Genomic DNA, 25,196 nt, shown 5'->3' on the forward strand with positions numbered 1-25,196 from the left:
AGCAAACAAACAGAAAGGACACCACACCTCAATCCCACTAAGGCAGAATAGGGTGTACAATGAGGTTCAGAAGACCTTACACAAAACATTACAAATTAACATATGAAAAAAACTATCTTGTTGAGGCCCACTAAATTGGGTTCCCACCACTGGCTCAGGCACATAAGTAGTCCAAAAGGTCCAAAAGTAACTCATAGCAATTATATTTAATACTAAAGTGCACACTCCTGTTGGAGATTTCAGATGCCAATGAGACATGTAATGACATGCCAATGAGACATGCCAATGGAAAGGAGCATGTGTGGAAAAACTTGTGCTATGCAAATGTGTTCTAACTCCCACACTATGCAAATGTAAGCACCCTTCCTTAAGGTATCATACAAGCCCCAATTCTATGTAGATCAAGGCCCTTTGAGTGTTAAACTTCCTCCCTTTTCAAGCCCATTCCCTCCCTTGGAAGTGCAGTATCTCTTAATAAACCATCTGATTCTGCTGCAACTATGTCTCTGCTCAATGCTTTGGTCAGGGATGCAAAAACCTGGAAGCCCTCTAGAAGTGCCCCCTAAACCCTGGTATGATAATATCAGCTGGCAAACTAGTCGGGAGGTAAGATTTACATTACTCATCTCCTAAACTTTCCACTCATTCTGGAGGCACCTGAGAGGAGCCACTCCAAATTATAGGCACAGGTAGGGCAGTTAAGAACCATTTCAGTGCCTGCCACTTGAAAACTCTTATAACAGGATAATCTGGTCATAAGCCAAGGTTAGAAATTAGACCAATAAATGCAAGAAAATATTCAATTATCAAAGTACACTGTAAAATCATATACTATTCCACAGCAACTCTCTGGCAAGGACTAATAACTTAAGGGAATCTGGAATGTTTTCCTCCCCACCCCACCCCCAACAAACCTGCCTTCCTCAGTAATCCCTCCTTCCCTCATTTCCTTCTGCTCCTTTCACTTTCCCCAAGGCTGATGGGGACAGTTTGCACAGTGTGGGAAGAGTGCTATCTGGGTACTTACATCTGGTCCAGATTACAATCCCTGGGCATCAAAGCATTAGAGGAACCAGTTGTGCAGATAGCCATGTGGTATCAATGGTGCAGGGACCATTACTCCTTTGCACACAACTGCCTCTCTGGATTTATCTGCACTGCAGGAATTTCACCTTCCTTTCCCTAGACTCCTCCTTCTCTGCACTCTCCACTAACTGCTCTCTATGCTTTCCTATGTAGTGTAGACAATCCTATCTCTAACAATAGCCTCCCAGGTAGTAAGACACTTCTTTGATCAAGAAATCTGGGGGCGGGGGCTGCTACCTATTTTATCTATTTTCACTTTAATTTGGATAGCATTCTGGAAAAAGAAAAGACCACAGCTGTTGGGGATGCTGTGAATGTGTTTCTAAGATTGATAAATAAAATGCTGATTGGCCAGTAGACAGGCAGGAAGTATAGTGTAGGCGGGATAAGGAGAGAGGAGAATTCTGGGAAGTGGAAGACTGAGTCAGGAGACGCTGCCAGCCACTGCCATGTAAAGTACCAGTAAGCCACGAGCCATGTGGCAAGGTATAGATTTATAGAAATGGGTTAATTTAAGATAGAAGTACTAGATAACAAGAAGCCTGAGCCACACGGCCATACAGTTTACAAATAATATAAGCATCTGTGTTTATTTGGGTTTGAGCAGCTGTGGGACTGGTGGGTGAGAGAGATTTGTCCTGACCATGGGCCAGGCAGGACCAGGAGATAACCCCAGCTACACACAGCTATTATACTAGCAAGCTTCTTCTCTGATAAACCTAGGCACTTGACCCTTTTTATAGTCTCTCATGAGAAAAATTTTGTTCTACCAAATTAGAAAAGAACAACTTCAGTGATGCCCATAGTAAGCACTATATTCCAGTCCTGGGAAAGTTATTAGAAGATATGGTTCCTGGAGAGACACTAGCATTTTGTTCAAAATCTGGCCAAGTATGAGCAAGCCTAGAGGGGTCAGGGACTCAAAATAGTGTCTCTAAGCTGGGCAGTGGTGGCACAAGCCTTTAATCCTAGCACTTGGGAGGCAGAGCCAGGAGGATCTCTGTGAGTTCGAGGCAAGTCTGGTCTACAGAGCAAGATCCAGGGCACCAAAACTACACAGAGAAACCTTGTCTCAAAAAAAAAGTGTTTCTAACTCTCTGACAGGCTATGCTAAGTTCATCAGGTAGTATAATGGAATGGGGAGATGGACCAATGCACCAGTTCTTGAGGACTTTGCACATGAGACAAAGGGTTACCTTCCTGGACACAAGAGACCTTCCATTTTTTGTGTTTCCCCTAGACTCCTCACTACAATGCATTGGAAAAATTGGAGTAAGTTTGATCCTGATAACATAAAGACAAAGAGGCAACTATTTTTTTAAATATTTTTTTCTTTATTATTATGTGTTTTAAATTTTATACATCAGCCATGGGTTCCCCTGTCCTTCCCCCTCCCGCTCCCACCCCCACCTTCCCCCCAGATCCTCCCCTCCATTCCCATGTCCTCCAGGATCAAGACTCCCCTGGGGATTCATTTAAACCTGGTGGATTCAGTACAGACAGGTCCAGTCCCCTCCTTCCAGACTGAGCATGTGTCACTGTGTAAGCCCAAGGTTCCAAACAGACAGCTCATGCACTAAGGACAGGTCCTGGTCCCCCAGCCTGGGAGCCTCCCAAACAGATCAAGCTATTCAGCTGGATCAGCCCCTCTGGATAAGTGAGGCAACTATTTTACTGTAACATTGTCTGTAGTTCCAATATAATCTGAGTGGTAGGGAGATTGGAATGAAACTTGATCCTGCTTAGATCTCTGAGGAGAAACAGAAGATATGGGAGGAAACTAAAAGATATGTAAACAGAATCCTGCTAAAAATCCTACTGACTGACTGCTCAGAACACACCCACCTCCCAGATCAGGAATAAAATGGTTAAGGTTACAACAACCCTAGGGAGCTATAAATGCAGGATGATGGATAGTCTGCTTGCAGCAATAAAAATAATTATATTAAAAACATGTTAATTTTAAGATCAGAGAGGTTACTAAAGGAAAGTACAACAGGCTGGTTGAGGCCTTCAGAAAGTTAAGGTTACACTCAACTCACCCTCCATCTACCATCTCTTTCTTGGATGCTGGCTAGATCTTAAGGATGCTTTTTTTTTTCTGGTACTTTGGGCTGTCTTGTTTTTTCTCTAAAATCTCCCTCCTTGACTGACATGTGGCAGACCTTTGTGTTAGTAACTCAAATGACATGGCATTTTTTCCCTTTTTTCCTCTATTCTCCTCTTCTGGGCAGCTGCTGAGATCTACAGCTTGCCTGCCTTGGAATTTTTTCTTTTCATTTTTCTTTTCATCTTTTTAATATTTATATTATGTGAATGTTTTGTCTGCTAGTACATGTATGTGTGCCATGTGTGTGCCTTGTGCCCAAGGAGATCAGAAGAGGCTGTAAGATCTCCTAGAACTGGAGTTTGGATGATTGTGAGCCACGATATAGGTGCCGGGAATTGAACCCAGGTCCTCTGGAAGAGCAGCCAGTGCTCCTAACTGCTGAACCATCTCTCCAGTCCTGAAGTTTTTCTTTTAGGCTCTAATAAATTGTTCTTAAGCTTCTGTTTGAGTCTTAAACTTTTTTTATTAATGAGACCAAGAATCCAAAGAGGAGACTCTGATTCCCATGCTATAATCTGATAACCACAATGGAATTCCTCAAAATTCTGATAACAAGCAGAGACTGAACTCAGATCATCAAGCTTACCAGCAAGCACTCTTACCCACTGAATCATCTTGCTGATTTAACTTAAGTACAAAGATGGTCTTATTTATATAAATTTATCATTAGTTGTAGCCTTCATTTATGCTTTAGGTTCCTTCTTTGTTTTTCTTTCAGCATTGCTGATATGATATATACTAAATGATAACAACTTTGTGCTTTTAATTTATCCTACCGTTGGATTCTTCTTATATTGTTCTTTTGTGTCTTGCCATATTCTCAATATGTAACCAACAGAATGTTAGCTTTTTTGGTAGCTTGAGGGATATAATTCCAGAACTCAAAAGTTAAATTTATGAGTAAAACTGTCTCCTAAGACTTTCTTGCCCCAGACATGCCAACAACAGCCTTTCTCAACCCCAAGGGGTACCTAGGTCTCAAAAGAAATGCTGGTTTGCAGTAAACAGGATATAGCAGTTCCAGACTAAACTTCTTGTGCTACAGGGATTCTAGCCAATCTGTATCAAAAGGGAGCCTCTCTGACAAGTAGGAGAGAGTTCATTGTCCTTCTTAGGCAGGGACTACATCTCTCAACAACATAGAAATGGTTACATTTAGCACCATCCTTCAAATCCCACCCCTTAAAATTTCAGGGGAAGAAAAAGGCGTGCAAGGCCTTCAAATATTAGTATATGAAAAAACAAGCTGACAAAGAGGAAGGGTAAAAACTCCCTGCCTGAGGCTTAGTAAAAAGGCTGGCACCACTGGAGGAGGCATGGAGGCACTCCAGAGTAACCCATGACTCCTTATAGCACTCAAATGTATACCCCTGGGCAGAAATTCAATGATTTAACATGCTAATGAGATATACCATACATAAAGTTGTATGTAGAACTACATGTTTAGAGCATGTATAGAAAAGCCTGCACTAAACACAAATAAGCATCTGGAAGCCCTCCAGAGGTGTCCTCCTATCCCAGTATCAGCTAATATCACAAGAGCAGATAATCCAGCTGAGCTCACCATATTTCTGACTTATTGAACTTGCAGCCAATGAAATGGTATCATCTTAAGGCATGAACTTAAAGGTACCTTGTTATAATAGCCCCCATAGGCTATGAGAGAGCAGAAGAGAAAATAAAGTCATTTGATTTGGGCCTTTCTTCTGTCAAGAACCCAAGCCAACTAAGCACTTGGTGTGATGATAAGGAAGTTACAGACCAGGAGTCAAGCCTCTGGGTACCACAAGGATGATTTCTAGAGCTCTGCCTAGGGTGTCTCAAGATATATACAAGTTCCTTGGGTTAAAGTGAAAATGAAGATTTGGTTTCAGTATAGCTGGCTGATGCCTACATTTCTAGTAAGTTCTCTCTTGACTTCCAGGCTTCTGAACCATAAGTGATAGGTCTGACCTCCTAAGGGAAGAGCAAGTAAGATTCTCTACCATGGTTCCTGCCATGACCCTGATTCATCATTCAGTCAAGCCCAGTCTTTCAGGACAGAAACTACCTTTCTGTCCTGTACCTATTTCCAGAGCCTGAAAGTTCTGACAAAGTAACAGGCATTTAATAAACATCTTTCAAATGGATGAATAAATTCAAATCGCTTCAAAGTTTCTAGAAAACAAACAAAACGGCAAAAAGGGAAATCAAGGTGCCAAAGGAGGCAACTGCAAGACAAAAAGAAAAAGCGAAGGTCCAGGTCTTTAATTTCAGCACTCAGAAGGCAAAGGCAGTTGGATCACTATGAGTTTGAGGCCAGCCTAGTCTACATAGTGAGTTCTAGGCCAGCCAGGGCTATGTAGAGAGACTGAATCTTAAAAAAAAAAGAAAAAGGAAAAGAAAGGAAGGAAGATCCACTTCTGTGCCAGGCACTGAACACTGAACTGGGCATTTGATGAGCATTACCTCTTAATCCTCAGAACATTCCAGGGAGTTTTACAGGGTCCCATCTCCTGGTCCATGAGTGAGCTGAAGGACTGCCCACTGCAATTCCATGATTTCAAGTCTGTGGACCACCTGAAGGTCTGTTCCCGGTACACAGCAGTGCTGGCCCGCTCGGAGGATGATGGCATTGGTATTGAGGAGCCCTGCAACTAGAGCTTGAGACCCTTGCTGTCCTCTGCAAGCCGGCGACTGTGTGTACTGGAAGCTGAAACCCAGATCCTTACTGACTGGCAGGATAAGAAGGGTGACCGATGGTTCCTGAAGCTGGGTCGAGACCATGAGCTTGGTGCTCCCCCAAAACATGGGAAGACCAAGAAGCAGAAACTGGAAGGGAAGGTAGGACATGGTCCTGGCCCTGGCCCAGGATGACCCAAATCCAAAATGTTCAGCCCAAGATCCAGGAATATGAATTCACTGATGACCCAATCGACATGCCTCAGATCCCCAAGAATGATGCTCCCAACAGGTTCTGTGCCTGTATGGAGCCCTATTGTGCCGACATCACCAATAAGGAGGTACAAACACTAGAGGAGCTCCTGAAGCCCCCTGACGATGAAGCTGAACATTATAAGATTCCCCCACTGGGGAAACACTACTACCAGCGCTGGGCCCAAGAAGATTTGCTAGAGGAGCAGAAGGATGGGGCTCGGGCAGCAGCTGTGGCTGACAAGAAAGGCCTCATGGGACTGCTGACTGAACTGGACACAAAAGATGTAGATGCCCTGGTGAAGAAGTCTGAGGCCCAGCACAAGCAGCCAGAAGATGGGTGTCCCTTTGGTGCCTTGACACAGTGCTTGCTGTAGGCCCTGGTGGAGGAAAATATTATTTTCCCTATGGAGGGCTCTCCTATTCCTGATATGTCTGAGAAAGAATCAGGGGCTGATGCAGCAAGCACCTCTCCCCCAAATCAGAACACGTTCTTCAGTGTGCCACATACCAAGTCCCTGGAAAGCCGCATCAAGGAGGAGCTGATTGCCCAGGGCCTCCTGGAGTCTGAGGATGGGCCTGCTGAGGACTCAGAGGATGAGGTCCTCGCTGAGCTACTCAAACGGCAGGCTGAGCTGAAGGCACTCAGTGCACACAACCAAACCAAGAAAAATGACCTGCTGAGGTTGGCAAAGGAAGAGATGAGCTGGCAGGAGCTAAGGCAGCGGGTCCGCATGGCAGACAAAGAGTCATGGATGCCTTTTGCAAGACATGGCTGCCCGACAGAAGAAGCACACCCCCATGAAGAAGGAAAAGGACCAGGCCTGGAAGACCCTGAAGGAATGGGTAAGCAGGCTTGTTCCTGGCTGTCCCCTTTCCTTCTTAAAATCTCCTCGACATCTTTCCCTCAAGGACTTCTTCCTTGGGGTTTTGTAAAGTACAAACTTAAGAATAAAATAACTGCTGTGTTTTGTTTTGTTTTTTAAAAAAATTACAAAAGGACCTACAAAAAAAAAGGAAGGAAGGAAGGAAGGAAGGAAGGAAGGAACGAAGGAAGGAAGGAACGAAGGAAGACAAAAATGAAAAATGGGGTAGGGAAAGGGATCAGTTATTTGAAGAAAGTCACTTCAGCAACTGTTTGAAGTTAAAAATTTGGGTGCCTAAAGTATCAGATTTTAGCCAGGGAGAGGTTCCAAGGGACAAATGAATCCAACTTCCTCACAAATTTATCAGTCAATGTTACTCTAAACATCTGATTTTCAATAGTGCATACACACACACACACACACACACACACACACACACACACACACACACACACTTTTCCTTTCCTCCACACTCCACTAGCACATCCATTAGTGTGCTGGCTGGCTTTGTTGATATGATAAAGGTAGCAGTCACACCCTGCATTGCCCAAAGGGGCCTCATCAATGAGTGATCATCTGGAAAACTTGAGGAAGGAAGTGAATGATGTGTCAGCATGTCTAGCCAACAGAACTCTCAGCTATGTCTGGTCTGGCATGAAAGCCCCTCTCTAATTGGATGAGAAACTACTACCCCTGGGGCCAGGCAGCTTGTTTCCAGCTGAGCTTGTTTTTGTTTTGGTTGCAAAGTCGCCAAGACCTCTAGAGAAACAAAACAACTGTGCTTTCAGGTCTTGTTTTTCCTCTGAGGAGTCCAACTTGCCAGAAACACAAAGTTGGAGTCTGCCCACAATATTCATATGCTTCCTTCACAGAGCCAAAAGTTTCAGCCAACTGTTCCTCCCATCTTTCACATGAGCTAATGGTTGGTAGCTTGTAGCTGGGACACTGTTCACAGCTTGTGCTTCTAGAAACAGCAAGGAAAACTGTCTTTATTGGTTTGGGATTTTTTTTGTATTTTTTTTTTTAACATCCCAACAGCAATTTCCCCCTCGGTCCTCTCCTCCCAGTCCCTCTCCACACCTCCTCTTTGCCCACACCCCCAAAAACTCCTCCTCCATTTCTATTCAAAAAAGGACAGCCTCCCATGAATTTCAACAAAACATATTAAGTTACAGTGAGACTAGGCACCTCCCCTTCTATTAATCCTGGACAAGGTGATCCAGTATGAGTAGTAGGGTCCCAAAGTCTGGCAAAAGAGTCAGAGATAGGCCCTGCTCCCACTGTTAGGAGTCCCACAAGAAGACCAAGCTACACAACTGTCACACATATGCAGAATGTCTAAGTCAGTCCCATGCAGGCTCCCTGATTGTCATTTCAGTCCCTGTGAGCTCCTATAAGCTGAGGTTAGTTGATTCTGTGGGTTTTCTCATGGTGTCCTTGAACCCTCTGGCTCCTACAGTCCTTCCTCCCCCTCTTCAGCAGGATTCTCCAAGCTTGGCCTAATGTTTAGCCATGAGTCTCTGCATCTATTTAAATCAGTTACTGGATAAAGCCTCTCTGATGACTTTTGGGGTTTTCACCCATCTATGAGTATAGCAGAATACTGTCAGCCATCATTACATTGACATTTTTAGCTTCAGTCCAATTTGGCTCTATCCTGGGTCTCTGGGCTATCCAGCCCCTGGGTCCTGGCACTCCAGACAGTGCCAAAGATGGGCTCACTCTGGTGGCATAGGTTTCAGGCTGGACGAGTCATTGGTTGACCACTCTCACAATTTCTATGTCACCCTTACCCCAGCACATCCCATAGGCCTGACAGACCTATGTGGCTGGGTTAGTGTTCCAATCCCTCCATTGGTAATCTTGCCTAGTCATAGGAGGCAGCCAGTTCAAGCTACTCATCCACCATTGCCAGGAGCCTTAGTTGTGGTCATCCTTATAGATTCCTGGGAGTTTCCCTTGCACCAGGTTTCCACATGACCCAGAAATGCTCTGCCCCTTTTCAGTCTATTCTCCCACTCCATTCCCTGTCCTGATCTACCATGTTCTCATCCATACCCACCCCAAGTCCATCCACAAAATCTATTCTATTTCCCCTTCCCAGAGAGATAAAAGCACCCCTCCCCCCACTTGAGTCCTCCGTGTTACCTAGATTCTCTGGGTCTGGGGATTTATAACATAGTTATCCTTTACTTTACAGCTAATATTCACCTATAAGTGAGTACATGTTTGTACTCACTCATGAGTGAGTATATGTTTGTCTTTCTGGGTCTAGGTAACCTCACTCAGGATGATTTTTTTCTGGTTCTATCCATTTGCCTGCAAATTTCCTGATGTCATTGTTTTTAACAGCTCAGTAATACTCCATTGTGTAAATTACCACACACAAAAGAAAAGATGTTTTCCCATTCTGTGGGCTGCAGTTTTGTCCTTTTGACAGTGTCCTTTGACTTACAGAAGCTTTTCAGTTTCATGTGGTCCCATTTATTAATTGTCAATCTTAGTGTCTACGCTATTGGTTTGGTGTTCTATTCAGGAGGTGGTCTCCTGTGCCATTGTGTTCAAGGCTATTCCGCATTTTCTCTTTTATCAAGTTCAGTGTATCTGGATTTATGTTGAGGTCTTTGATCCACTTGGACTTGAGTTTTGTGCAGGGTGATAGATATGGATCTATTTGCATTTGTCTACATGCAGACATCCAGTTAGACCCCATCATTTGTTGAAAATGCTTTCTTTTCTCCGTTTTATAATTTTGGCTTCAGGTGCCCATAGGTGTGTGGATTTACAACTGGGTCTTCCATTCAACTCCACTGATCCACCTGTCAATTTTTATGCCAATACCACACAATTCTTATTACTATAGTTCTGTAGTAGATCTTGAAACCTGGGATTGTAAAACCTCTCACAGTTCTTTTATTGTACAGGATTGTTTTAGCTATCTGTGGTTTTTTTGTTTTGTTTTGTTTTTCTATAGTAAGTTGAATATTGTTGTTTCAAGGCCTATAAAGAATTGTGTTGGGATTTTATGGGGATTACATTGAATCTGTAGATTGCTTATGGTAAGATGGCCATTTTTACTATGATAATCCTACCAATCAATGAGCATGGGAGATCTTTCCATTTTCTGATATCTTCTTCCATTTCTTTCTTCATAGACTTGAAGTTCTTGACATACAGGTCTTTCACTTGCTTAGTTAGAGTTACATCATAATATTTTATATTATTTGTGGCTATTGTGAACAGTGTTATTTCCCTGATTTCTTTCTCAACTTGTTTATCATTTGTATATAAGAAGGCTATTGATTTTCTTTAGTTAATCTTGTATCATGCCACTTCACTAAAGGAGTTTATCAGCTGTAAGAGTTCCCTGATAGAATTTTTGGGGTTGCTATTGTATACTAACACATCATCTGTGAATAGTGATACTTTTGACTTCTTCCTTTCCAATTTGTATCCCCTTGATCTCCTTCAGTTGTCTTATTGCTCTAGCTAGAACTTCAAATATTATAAATAGATATGGAGAGAGTAGACAGCCCTGTCTTGTTTTTGTCTTTATTTTAGTCAAATTGCTTTGAGTTTCTCTCCATTTAATTTGATTCTGGCAATCAGCTTGCTGTATATTGCCTTATTATATTTAGGTATATTCCTTGTATCCCTAATCTCTATAAGACTTTTATCACAAAGGAACATTGAATGTTGTTAAAGGCTTTTCCAGGATCTAATAAGATGATCATGTACAGTTTTTATTATTGCTGTTGTTTTATAATTTATTTATTTTATATACTGGCCACAATTTCTTAGTGTCTATGCTATTGGTAGTGTCCCCTCCCTCCTCTCCTCCCAGTCCCTAGCCTTCACCCCCTCCTCTGTTCCTACCCCCCATAGTCCACTCTTCCTCCATTTTGTTTAGGAAAGGGCAGGTCTCCCCTGGGTATCAACAAAACACGGCATATCAAGTTGCAGTAAGAATAAGCACCTCCCCATGTGCTGGGCAAGGTGACCAAGTATGAGGAGTAGGGTCCCAAAATCTAGTACAAGATTTGAAGACTGCCCCTATTCCCATTGTTAGGAGTCCCACAAAAGGATCAAGCTACTATTCTTGGGCATATACCCAAAGGATGCTCAATCATACAAGATCATGTGGGTTTTTTCTTTAAATTTGTTTATATGGTAGATTACATTGACTGATTTTTCTATGTTGAACCATCCCTGCATCTCTGGAATGAAGCCTATTTGATCATGGTAGATGATCTTTTTGATGTATTCTTGGATTCAGTTTGTGAGTCTTTTATTGAGTATTTTTGCATTAATGTTCATGGGGGAAATTGATTTGTTGAATATTTGTATAGTTTGTGTATCAGGGCGACTGTGGCCTCATAAATGAATTGGGCAATGTTCCTTCTGTTTCTATATTGTGGAGTAATTTGAGGAGTATTTGTATTAGCTCTTCTTTGAAAGTCTGGTAGAATTCTGTACTAGAAATTTTTAATAACTACCTCTATTTCTTTTGGGGTTATAGGTCTATTTGAATTATTTATCCAATCTTGATTTAACTTTGGTAAATAGTATCTATCAAGAAATTTGTCCATTTCTTTTAGATTTTTCAATTTTGTGGAATATAGGTTTTTGAAATATGACTTAATGGTTATCTGGATTTCCTCAGTTTCTATTGTTATGTCCCTCTTTATGTTTCTGATTTTGTTAATTTGGGTATTCTCTTTTCTGCCTTTTGGTTAGTTTGGATAAGGGTTTTTTTTGTTGTTGTTGTTGTTGTTGTTTTTGTCCATCTTGTTGATTTTCTCAAAGAACCAACTTCGTTTTACTGATTTGCTGTATTGTTCCCTTTGCTTTTAGAGCCAGTAAAGAAACTGTCTTTATTGCAAAAAAAAAAAAAAAAATGGTTTTCCGTCATGTATCACATCACTGTCTTTACTTGTAATCGACCATTTAGGAAACAAGGTAAAGAAAACTGTCCTTTCTAGAAGAGGACAAATATCTGGATTCCTCTCATATAACTCAAGTTTCATGACATCACCAAGCATGGAAGGTATATCAGGAAAATCACAAGAACCTAGGGTTTCATCTACAGATTAGAGGCCCACTGATTTCTCTGGTTGCTCAAGGTCATTGAATGCTCCAGGAAATGCTGTTAGTGGTTCCCTGGACCAAGAAAGCCAGGAAGATGTGTAGGAAGCCCTTTCTGTGTGGGGATTGAATTGTAGCAGGGCACTTTAGGAACCACACTGGAAGTCTGCCTATTTTTTTCCATCCTGACAGTAATCTTGAATGCTTTAAAAGGCCAGCAGAACTGACTCTGAAAATACCTCCATGACTTAATGTGAAACTTGGGAGGAGGAAGTCAAGGGAAGCTGTGACACATACCCAGTTCCAGTCAGGCAAACCAGATGCTTAAGAAAGCAGCACAAGTCACTGCTAGCCCCATTAATGTCATCTTGGAGCTGCCAGTAATCCAGTGCTTACCTGTCCTGAGTGTCAAGTCATTCACCCCACCTGGAGAAAAAGCCGTTTTAGCCTCACTGCACATGAAATGCCAGTACCAACACGTAAGACTACTACTTCTCAAATCTTTCCATGGAAAAGTGGCAGCAAGTTCATCACTAAGTCTAACTGCAAATGCAGTGTTACCATGGCAAGACAGCTAATTAGAAAGCAGAGGGGAGTGAGAGGGGAAAGAGACCCTTTAATTCTCCAGTTCTGATTTCCACTTCTCATTCATTGGCACCCAGGATTTCCATGTAACTGCCCAGGCCACCTGAGAAATATCACACATGGGATTGTTAAAACTGTGCCTTATTATGTATTACTTGTGATTCAGGTCTAATCCCTTTGTAGCCTATATGTATAAGGATTCCTTGATGATTATTTTCTCTCCACCCATACTCCTTTCTCCACCTGCAAGCCAGTGAGATTTACAAAGAATTTTCTACTTCAAGGACAGAATTCTATGGAAAATAAAACTGAGTATCCAAGTATATACTGTCTCCAATAGCTAAACTCAGTTTCAGATGAAGCAGCTTCAAAACCCCCAAATAACACATGTGGCTATTGCTGAGACACTTGAGTATATTCAGCTCCTACCATTCACATTTGACTCCCTTCTAGCCCATTCTATCTTCTGCTCAATCAACAAACCTGCTAACTTTGCTATGACTCAGCCTCAAGTTCTTTTCTATGGTAGATGTCAAGCACCTGAGTAGAGGCCCCAAGACTTGATGGGGACTCCTAGGGCCACACTGCCAGCAAAGTTGACTTGTACCTCTTGTTAATATATCAGCCTGCAGGTCTTAAGAGACATACAGTAAGCAATGCTGCATGAAACCAATCCAAGCATCTCATTTAATTCTTTTGGCAGATGCTTGAGTGCAGAGGGAGAAGCAATGTGAAACATGGAGAATGGAACTGTTTTGACTAGTATGGAACTATCTAGATGAAATCTCTTCTCATCCTAGTAGTCAGCTGTTCCTGGCCTGTTTTACTTACAAAATGTACCACTTTCTCATCATCTGACCTTAGGTGACTGACTCACTTAAGACTCTCAATTTTCATTTTCTAACCTATAAACCAGAGTTTACGGTGGCAATCTAAAAGGTTGTTGTCAAGATGACAATGAGGGGAGCCAGATACAATGCACAGCATGGAGCAAATGCTCAATTTTAACAATTTTCAAATCATATCTTTCCCAGAATGTAACAACTTGTGACTTACCCCTTGTAAGACTTGAAAGCTGTCATTGTTAGGTGGTGGGTCTTGGTCTGGGTCAACACCAACTCTAAAAGTCACCGGGGAAGGAGACAAGGAGAAAAACAAAAAGCATTAGCTTGGCCCATGGCAGCCTTGCTGGCTTAATCAGCAACTTCTTCCCAAAGCAGAAGTGGTTAACTTCAAGGAAAGAAAGGCCATCATACAGAAGTCAGGTCCATACCACAGCAGATCCAAAAGTGTCAGAAGTACTCATGCCCTTAGCAAGGCCTCTGAGAAATATGCTGGCAGCTTTCCATCTGCTTTCCTGTAGCAAGCAGTCCTCACTACTAAACCATGGGTCCCTTCTGTTTCGCTGCTTCCTCACTTCTGCCATGAACTGCTTTGATGCTCACAATATTATTTTTATGAATCTGTAGTAAACATCTGCATGGCCACCAAGAGTCTATCATTAACATTTATTATAGCTTCTTTATTACCATCTTTCCATTTTTCCATCCCACATCTTATTTTGTGATACAAATGAAGCAGTGACATCAATACCTTTCTTCTAACTTCTTGTGTGTATACTTGTACATGTGCTTACAATGTGCAAATATATATGTGAGTGTAGGCCAGAAGTCAAACTTAGGTGTCATTCTTCAGAAGCCATCCACCTTGTTTTTCGAGATTGGGACTCTCATTTGGCCTAGAAATCACCAATTAGATTTTGCTGGCTGCTCAGCAAGCCCAAGGGATGTGCCTATCTCCCCAGTGCTGACATTATAAACATGCACCACCATGTCCAGCTTTTGACATAGGTTCTGGAAATTAAACTCAGGTCCTCATACTTGCACAGCAAACACTTCACTGACAGCCATCTCCCAAGCCTCCCTTCCCCTGACTTCTTTAGTATGCATAAATGACAGAATCTCTCCTTCTTCTAAACTTGAGTCAGGCTTTTTTGAATCGTCCTTCCAACTAGTACTTAACTTTTGGGCTTCTTCCTATTGCATCACCAAATTTTATCAAGAACCTTCTTAAACTAGTTTAGACAGAACTCCCAACTTTGATATCTGATCCCTCTCAATAGCTGACGTCCCTGTCACCTTTCAAGTGATATCTGATCTCCATGGCCTGCCTTTAGCAAGAATATCCCCTTATCCCTCTTGGGAAATTTCATCCATCAATCCCTATCACTCTTTCACACTGCAAAACCATATCACAATAGACTCTATGTCAGTCATAGTAATCCTCACTAAAGTCTGCTTTGCATTTTTTGTGGGGAGGAGAGTGTGGTTTTTGAGACAGGGTTTCTCTGTGTAGCTCTGGCTGTCCTGCAACTCTCTCTGTAGTTTTAACAAGTATCACAATGCTTTCTTGATCAGTATCATTAACTGGAGTCCTGGTATGCTTTTAGTCCTTGTGTCCCCACATTCTCATTATCAAAGATGAGCAGAGAACTCACACATTTGAGAGAACATACACATTTGAGAGCAACTGAAAATAAAATAAAACAGACCAAGTAGCAAAAATCCACTTACAATAAATTCCTGAGAAGCACTAGGAGGACAGTTGTCTTAGCTTTGTCATGCCCTACCTATTGCTGCATGCATCTGTTAATAGTTTATATCCATACCTTCTCCCATTCTGAGACAGAGCATTGTGGCACAAATAACATATAACATGGAGCAATGGGAGGCTAAAGAAAAATAGACAATATATGGACAGGGTCATAAAATGTAATGGAGCATCAGGCTTTCAGCAGATTAGGCCATTATAAGCTTGAAGAGGGATGCTTTGCTGTCCAGTACAAGAATGTCTTAGTCCATCAAGCAGACACTGGACTGGACATACAAAGCCCTAAGTACATACTTATTTTTCTTCTTCTTCCCCATCATCTATAATACCTGGGATCTTTCTACAGAAAAGAGACTACATGTAAGTAAGGGTAATAATAACACAGATAGACCGAGCTTCTCAAAGCCAACCTTTATTCTGTCTTATCTCAAGCTTGTTAACCATTTGTACAAGGTATGTGCCCCTGGAAATGGGGACAGAATAAAAGGAAGCAGCTACCTCATTTTGTGTTAGAGGCAAAGTTTTAGCCACAAGATAAATTCACATACACAGTACATGTTTGCACCCAGGGCCAGGCAGTGTTCTGGACACTTGATAAAATCCCATACTGGACCTGAGACCAGATGAATTGTTTGCACTGAATTAGACAGACTTTGCTCTATGCTAGAGGCTATTTCCAGGCAGAGAATTCTGGCATCTGAGATCTTACAACTAGACCTTATCCAGTAATGTCTGAATATCAAATCTCAAAGAACTATATTTTGACATGAAAACCATTTACTTCAGGGGCTCAACAGCTGCCCCAAAGGTTCACCTAAGATCCTTAGGGCACATAAATAATCTAATGTATGAACGTGGCTGGAGGCAATTGCATTCAGAACTCTTAGCTGTTTTTCAACTCTCACCTGTTTTTAGAGCCTCTTAACATACATTCCATACAGAAACATCTAGATGGTGTTCTGTAAGGTATCCATGATAGCATTTATAAGGCCAATGGACAAGAATATATTATTATATACTTTATGAAGCAGCACAAAAATACTTTGTGCCAGACAAATCTACTGAAAGAGGGCTGCTGGATGAAGACTCAGAGGCGCAGTACAGTACCTCTCAGAATAGCAGGTGTCACGGTGTCCTCAGTCAAACCACAGACAGGCTGCTAAAGAACATAGGGTAACTGAGAATATGGCACTTCAGATTTGCCATTAAGAATCCCTCCTCTCTTTCTTCCTATTCCCATGGGGTCTTCATTTATCATGGTATCTCTTTCCTTGTTTTCCCACTCTGTTCCTGATCCATCTGGGACCTCCTGCTCCCCTAAGCTCTTTCCCCCACCCCTGCCCTCCATTACTCCCCCTCACGTCCAGTTTGCTCATGTAGAGCTCATCCATTTCTCTGTCATTGGGCAAGCTCTGTGTCTTTCTTAGGGTCCTCTTTACTAGGTAGCCTCCCTGGAATTGTGAGTTGCAGTCTGGTTATCCTTTGCTTTACATCTAGTATCCACTGGATCAGGCCCTCTGCATAAGTGAGACAGTTGATTAGCTTGAACTATTTAGGAGACCCTCAGGCAGTGGGACCGGGACCTGTCCTTAGTGCATGAGCTGGCTTTTTGGAACTTAGGGCATATGCTGAGACATTCTGCTCAGCCTTGGTGGAGGGTGGAGGAGACTGGACCTGCCTCAACTGAATCTACCAGGCTGAGGTGAATCCCCAGGGGAGACCTTGCCTTGGAGGAGGTGGGAATGGGCAAGTGGATTGGGGGTGAAGGCTGGGAGGTGGGAGGACAGGGGAATCCATGGCTGATATGTAAAATTAAATGAATTATATTTTAAAAAAAAGAATCCCTCCTCTCTGCACTGAGGACTGTGCAAGAAGTTTGCTGCTGCTTCTTTTGCTTTCTTTTTTTGTTTTGTTGTTGTTTGTTTTTCAAGACAGGGTTTCTCTGTGTAACAGCCCTGGCTGTCCTAGAACTTGCTCTGTAGACCAGGCTGGCCTTTAACTCAGAGCGATCTACCTGCCTCTGCCTCTGCCTCCTGAGTGCTGGGATTAAAGACATGCACCACCATCGCCCAGCAGAAGTCTGCTTCTTAAAAGGCTTCTGTATCAGTACTGGTAAAGCAAATTGAATGTATATCAGCCCAGATGTAACAGGAGGCCTACAGGAACACTGTAACATAATGAAGAAAATAAAATTAAACATAGTAAGAGCTACCAGAGGAAATTTAGCTATAGTCCTCAAATCTTTACTATAAGAAGAAAATACAGCCGGGCGGTGGTGGCGCATGCCTGTAATCCCAGCACTCGGGAGGCAGAGGCAGGTGGATCTCTGTGAGTTCAAGGCCAGCCTGGTCTATAGAGCTAGTCCAGGAAAGGCTCCAAAGCTACAGAGAAACCTTGTCTTGAAAAACCAAAAAAAAAAAAAAATATGTTTAACAAAATCATTTTGGTTTGTGGGCACAGGGTAGTCTATGTAGCCTTGGTTGGCCTGGAATTACTATATATACCATACACTGAACCTGTAGCAATCCTCCTGCCTCTGTGCCCAGAGTTCTAGCAAAACTTTAAATTGATTCTATTTTAAAAGAACTACTTATAATGGCTAATATTGATCTATTTTCACTTAAAGGATAGAAATACTAATGAGACTCATCCATTTACATTAGGCCCATGTGGCTGGGCCAGAATTCCAAACAGAGCTTAAAATATTGCATTCAAAACATTTTATGGTGAACTCATGAAATTAGAACCATCTTAACTTGACCACAAGCTCATGATGTTCACAATTTGTTATGGGGAAACCTGAGTCTAAGTCAGTGCTCTACAATTTCTGCAGTCAATACTGTACGACTTTCTGCAGTTCTCTACCTGCAATATCCAGTTATAGCACCTGTTGGCCATATGTGGTCATTGAGCACCCACAGGTAGTATGAGTGAGGGGCTACATTTTATGCCTTACTTTTAACTAATTGAAACTTTAAATAATCATATGTGGAGAATGAAGTGTAGATTTTAGAATAAACCCCAATTCCACCCAGGTTTTCATACTGTCATCACTTTTTTTCTTCTTTTTGCTAACTCTCTGCTTTGTCAGTGCTAATACCCAGACTCCTGTTAGGGTCCTATAGGGACACAACTCCAATTCCACACAATAAGTTAAACTCTCTTGAACTGAATACCTAGACAATGAAAAGATTGTTAACTTCATCAGTATGTGAAATAAGTTCCAAAATCCTCTAAAGTCCTTTATGGGGAATACTCATTATCTTAGAAAAACAAAAGATATGGGAGAATAAGAAAAGTCTTAATGCTCTGTCCTCAGTAATCACTAGTAAATGATTTCATTGCTGGCTCTTCAGGAATCTGGTCACTCATATGGTGACAAAAGATCACTCTATTGGTAAGTTTTTAACTGCATAAAGTGGCACTTGGACACTAAAAAGACCTAGGGTCAGAATTCGATGCTAGCTAACTGACCAAATGGGACATCACTAATAAATGAACAGCTTGACAACATGGGCCACCTTAAAGGATACAACAAGAAATGTGTAACAATACTTTTACATTCTGACAAAAATGATTATTTGCCTCTTGTCATAATGAAATATCAGAAAAATCCCAATGATAAGACATTCTGTTAAATAACTATCCTGAATACTTAAAAATCAATGTTATAAGAGACCATGGAAATGGAGTGGATTGTGGAAAGAGAGTAAACAGACGTGCCAGTAAACATAAACTTTTGTTGGGTCCTATGTGTGTAAAATTCATGTTGCTTTTCTCAGATGGTGGTTACAGAGGAGACTGTTTTTAGGAGTAAACTGTGAAGTAGGAAAAAACGTGACAAATGTTAGTTAAGTGGTGAGTACATGTTAGTACCTGGGTATTCACTGTTCCATTCTTTCCTTTTGAGGGGAAAATTTTAAATGTCACAGTTAAGAATACTTAATGATACCTTTGGTAAAGATACTTAAAAAACATACCAGCCTATTTCCTATCTCTAATTAATTAACACTGATGATTTATAAGCTCACTACATTTCAGGGTCTGAAAACTACAAATTGTAAAGATTCATAATGTAAGATACTAGAATTTGTAAGTACAGGTAATGGGAAACTAAAGATTCTCATAATTATGCAAGATTTTCTTCTTGATAATTTCAGAAATGTTTTGCTGAAATTCTTTCTCCTAAAAGTAATGAACATGGAGAAAGTCTCAAGTTTACTCAGACACAGTCAATGAAGTGCTAAGCAATGCAGCCATGTTCAGATCTGGTTGTGTCACTCCCTGGAGACTTGAAGTTCTGGAGACAGTCCTACTCAACACCTGCTTTCCTTACTTGTATCAATCTTCTGTGTGGAAGGTCCGGTCTTCACTGGAGCCACTTGCTATCAACCATATGTCTGAGATGCACAGAGACTATGGAGACTGCCTGGCTCCCCCAGTCTAACTCATGGGGTCTCATGGAAGTACCAACTACTGACTTAGGTAGGAGAATTAAAGAAGGGAAATAAATACCTACTTTCCAGCTTGCCATGGCTTTATAAATGACCCCTCAGAAGGCAGACAGGGGCATGCAAATGAAGGTTATTCTGTAAATTTTTTCCCATTTGAGAATGTTTCCTTTGGAGTGATTTAATAATTACTTTTCTGGCATCTGGATGTGCCCTTGGACCAATCCCCAAGGATGATACAGAGTATGCTGGGATTCCTATAACGGGGTCCGCCCTTGGATCACAGCCCAGAATCAAACTGTCCTGTGTAAACAAGAGTAAAGCAATGGGCCAGGACATTTGGAGTAATGCTAAACAACAAGAAAGACCAGACATAGACTTTTGATTGCAGATTCAGAGCCCCATGAGCCTTAGCTTTCTAAAATTCCTCGGTTTGGCAACTGTTTATAATGTATTTATCTCCTGATTGTTACATATGGGACATTACAAAAACATGGAGTTTTATTACATCACATTTCAGCGTTCAGACAGACCTATGCAGAGCACACTGTAACAGACATAGAAGTCTTTTCTTCCAGAATGAACTGAATTATCCTTAGTTTCATTAAGAATGAGACAAATGTGGAAATCCCATACCAAATGAGAACACAAAGAAGTCAAATGGATGTGCTTTTTCAGGAATGGATAAATACCCCAAAATTATTAACTTTCATTCTAGAACAATAATTTGCCTACCATAGTGTATATTAGTCAGCATTCCAGCATTCTCTAGAGTTACAGAACTTATGAAATGAATCTCTCTCTCTACACACACACACACACACACACACTATATATATATATATATATATATATATATATATATATATATATATATATATATATATATGAGATTTATTGTAACAACTTACAGGCTGCAGTCCAGCTAATCCAACATTGGCTAGCTATGAACAGAAAGTCCAAGAATCTAGTAGTTGCTCTTTCCCACAGGCTGGATGTTTCAGTTGATCTTCTGTATGTGCTGGAAGAAGTAGGCTCCAATGCCAGTGACTTTCTAGCAAGGCAAGAGCAAGCAGGCAAAGAGCAAAAGCTTCCTTCTTCTATGTCCTTATATAGACTTCCAGCAGAAGGTGTGGCCCATATTAAAGGTATGCCTTCTTGCCTCAAGATTTGGATTAAAGGCATGTATGTATCTTCTTGACTCAAGATCTGAATTAAAGGCCTGTGTTTTCCAGCCTTAAGATCGGGATCTAAGATGTATGTCTTCCCGCCTCAAGATCCAGATCAAAGGTGTGTATCTTTCTACCTCAAAGGTCCAGGATTAAACTACTTCAAACCAAGCAGAAAATCTCTCACAGGTGTGCCCTCCATTTTTAGATTATAGTACAGTCCAGATATAGTCAAGTTGACAACCAAGAATAGCCATCACAATCCATCCCTTGTCAAACATATCTCCTTATATTGTGACTAATTTCCAGATGAAAACAATAAGCAGGTTATAATAACATCTAAGCATAACTATCTCACATACAGTCACAAATGCATTATATATTTAACCAGGTCATAATTATGCCTAACATAATGCAACTATCCCTCATACAATCACAACTGTATTGTAAATTTATGATAGGTGGCATTGTCCCTTGGGGGACATCTTTTTTAGTGTCTTAAATATGATAGCCATTGATATTCTCTTAGTTGATGTTACAGCATGTGATGAAGTAATCAAGGAAAGAAAACAAATATCCATAAAAATACATTCTTAACAAAATATGGCAGAAACACTCATGTCAATTATAATCCTCATTTCTGTAACTGGTCTCATGGCCTTAGCTGCTATTTAGAACTACCTTCCTCTACTACCCATTCCATTTTTCCTTCCACCCTCTGCAAGCACTTCAGCAGGTCTTGACTCTTCCTAGAAGAGTGATCCCTACTTCATTCCTAAAGGGTCTGTGAGCTCTGTAATGTTGCCCAGATTAGGCTGTTGTAGTTTCCCATTTACTTTAATCACAGGACATGGTAGCACCAAGAGATGCCTTAAAAGATCTCCTGCACTCCAGACATAAACTTTTTTACCTCCATTGTGGAGCAGCAATCCAATTTCTCCATGGTAATCTGGATCAATTACCCCTCCTAACCCTGTTATTTCTTTATTAGCTTGTTGACTTAAGGGAATCTGAAGTCCAAAGTGGCCAGGAGGAAGCTTGTTTCTAGTTCTATAGAATATGTGCTGTGGCTCTTGGCAGGAGTGCTCACTCTCTGGAACCAAAACTTCTAGGTTGCAGAAACAGGAAGCAAAAATTTTCCTAGTAGATAAGTAGGGGTGTTAGTGAGTGGACCCGTGGATCCTGGCTATGGGAGAAACCATACCATATATTGGACACTGATTCAAAGCATTTACTGCCTTCTGGAAAACCCTGCCCTAGTCCTCCAGGCTGCTGCCCCCTAATTGGAGCTGCAACTATGTCTTCAAAAGCCCATCACATCTTTCTATCAGCCCAGCTTCTTCCTGATGGTAGGGAACATGGTAAGACCAGTGGATTCCATGATTGTGGGCCCACTGCCATACTTCACTTCACTGCCATACTCTGGCTGTGAAGTGAGTTCCTTGGTCAGAAGCAATACTATGCAGAATATCATGATGGTGGATCGAGCATTCTGTAAGTCTATGGATGATGGTTTTGGCAGAAGCATATGTACAGGAAAGGCAATCCCATAACCAGAATAAGTGTCTACTCTAGTAAGGACAAAGCCTTGTCCATTCCAAGGAGGAAGTGGTCTAATGTAGTAGTAGTCTTATGTCAACTTGATACACAAACTAGAATTATCTGAAAGGAGGGAACCTCAATTAAGAAAGTACTTCATTCCCCTACCATGGGAGAGCTAACCCCAGCACTTGGGAGAAATGGCGTCACCCCTCACCACAGGCATGGGCCTAGGAGAGCCAACTCTGCCCTTCGCTAGAGGGGCTGCTCCCCATGGCCCAGATCAACCAGCTCAGCTACCACTCACACCCACATCCTGAGCCTTGGGTTGGCCCACCCTAACAGATGCCCCATCTATGACCTGCTGGAGTATGTGAAGGGACTGATCCCACAGGATCTCCATGATTCAGGGCAACAACAGGATGTCCGACAGGAGTTTCGATGAGGGCCCAATGATGATGGTGTACCAGAAACCAGAGGCCTTGAACCAGACCAATGACTGACTGCAATGAACATTTTGTAGGTGGAGCTGATTGGACAAAAGGGTATACTTCATGACACACTGAAGCTTCCCAATGCCACTAAGATGAATGAAGAGGTGTTGGAAAGATGAAGGAGTGAAGTGGTTTTTTTTGTTTGTTTTGTTTTTAATTAATTTGGGGGGTCATATTGCAAGGATGAGGGCAGATATGGAGGGTCTGGAAGGTGAGTAGGATTGGGGTGCATGATGTGAAATTTCCAAAGAATCAATAAAGAATTATGTTTAAAATAAAAAAATAAAGTATTTTTTTTATTTAACTGGAGTCCACAGTTGAAAGACTTTAAATTTAAAAAGAGAGAGAAATTTAGGGTTTTATAGAGAATTTGGATTTTAAAAGAGACTAGATATTTTTAAAAAGACAACTTTTAAAATATTTGAATTTGTAAGGCTATGGGACTTTTTTTTTTTTCAATATTCAAGGTTTTTATTTAACTGTAACAGCAACCGTTGGTGGGAATTTTTCCCTAGTTCCAAATACCTGCTAGCTTGGAAAGACATAAGAAAACAAACTGGTCATGGAATCCCACAGGCCTGTCTTAGGGTTGCATGGAAATTTCCACTAAGCATTGCTGACAGTGAATGAAGGGAGGGGAGGGGATGGCACACCAGGGGACAAATATTGTGATGATTTATATTAAGTGTGATCTTGAGGATGAACAAGAAAAGAAAGGTTATGGTTTAACAGTGTGTTAAACCTGATATGTTTGTGTGTCAAGTTGACAAAGGGTCAGTTGTGCTGGCTAGATTACGTCAATTTGACAAAAATTTTAGTCATCTGGGAGGAGGGAACCTCAATTAAGAAAATACCTCCATAAGATCAGGTGGTAGGCAAGACTGTAGGACATTTTTTAATTAGTGATTGATGGGGGAGTGTCTGGCCCATGGTGGGTGGTGCCATCTCTGGGCTGCTGTTCTTGAGTTCTATAAGAAAGCAGGCTGAGCAAGCCAGGGGAAGCAAGCCAGTAAGCAGCTCCCCTTCGTGACCTCTGCATCAGCTCCTGCCTCCAGGTTCCTTTCCTGTTTGAGTTCCTGTCCTGACTTCCTTTGGTGATGAACATCAATATTGGAAGTGTAAGCCAAACCCTTTCTTTCCCAACTTGCTTTTCGGTCATACTGTTTCACTGCAACAGTAGAAACCCTAACAAAGATATGTGGTTAATGGATAAAATACCATGACATCTCAGAAAAATTAGAAGCATTCTACTTTAACCAGTACTTTTTGGTTAGTGACTTGAATAAAATCCAGGGCCTCAAGTACATTAAGCATGTATTTTACCACTAAGGCATAAATAATTGAAAAATATATGAATAATCAAGGTTCTAGATGATTTAAGGAATATGAGACATGGATCTTCATAGAAATCTTGAGCATCAGATTATAATCAGATTTCTCTTGTGTCCCAAGTGTGATAACTTAGTACTGGCCTAAAAGACCTTCTTCCTTGAAGGCGGGACACTTCAGTAGAAACTCCACAAGTAAACATTTTAGTTTACACACACACATTTCAACAGTAATAAGCGGGAACCCAGTGAGACATTTCAACACTTTCATGAACTTCATGCATGCCATTACAGCACATAGCTGGGTTATCCACACTCCATTTATAGATATTGTTTCTTTCACCCTGTCTTCAGGGAGCAAAATATTTTCACAAGATCTGAGTTCAAGCTGATTTTGCATTTAATGTATCTACAGATCAGACCAGGAAGTAAACATATCAATTGGAGATCCAGAAAGGCAAGAACAAACACTGCAAGTTTTTGCTTTGCTCCTATATCATCATGCTTAAACACAATTTTATCATAGACCGTTGGATGTAGACTAAGAAACAAACTGTGTTAGTGGAAACTTGGATCAAGTTTCATTTATAAAAACCAATGTTCTTCATGTCGTCTGGACCATCATGAGAAAGTATAGATATACAAATACATACTTAAAAATACACAACACTAGCATTTAATTAAGATCAAGTGAGCTATGCTCTAATCAAGGCTGAAATTCAAAATTCTAGTTATCTGTATTAATTACAAGCCTTACTTAACTAGATCAGAAGCAGGGTTTTCAGGAGAAAGTATAGATGCCTCTAAAAATAAGCTGTCCTTAACACTAAACTCAGCTGTACCAAATGAAGACATTAATTCAGGCTTTGGGGTTGAAAACACATGGTCCAAAATGTGGGTGGGAAGCACAGAATCTCAATAACACTGACACACCAATCAACATGGAGAGAAAACAGAAAG

The 25,196-nt window shown here is 41.3% G+C and overlaps 1 protein-coding gene and 1 pseudogene across 6 annotated transcripts in view; one reads left to right on the top strand and one right to left on the bottom strand.

Moving 5' to 3' along the window:
• Slc9a7 (solute carrier family 9 member A7) overlaps positions 1 to 25,196 on the bottom strand; it is a 204,564-nt gene that overhangs the window by 59,109 nt on the left and 120,259 nt on the right. For all 6 annotated transcript variants that reach the window (XM_036175266.1, XM_036175269.1, XM_036175267.1 and 3 more), the window contains one exon: positions 13,702 to 13,765. In XM_036175266.1, coding sequence (XP_036031159.1) covers positions 13,702 to 13,765 — 64 coding nt within the window. The remainder of the gene's footprint in view (positions 1 to 13,701; positions 13,766 to 25,196) is intronic.
• LOC118573913 lies at positions 5,667 to 7,045 on the top strand (annotated as a pseudogene).

Source organism: Onychomys torridus, chromosome X (assembly GCF_903995425.1).
Source record: "Onychomys torridus chromosome X, mOncTor1.1, whole genome shotgun sequence".
In the NCBI taxonomy this organism is placed as follows: domain Eukaryota; kingdom Metazoa; phylum Chordata; class Mammalia; order Rodentia; family Cricetidae; genus Onychomys; species Onychomys torridus.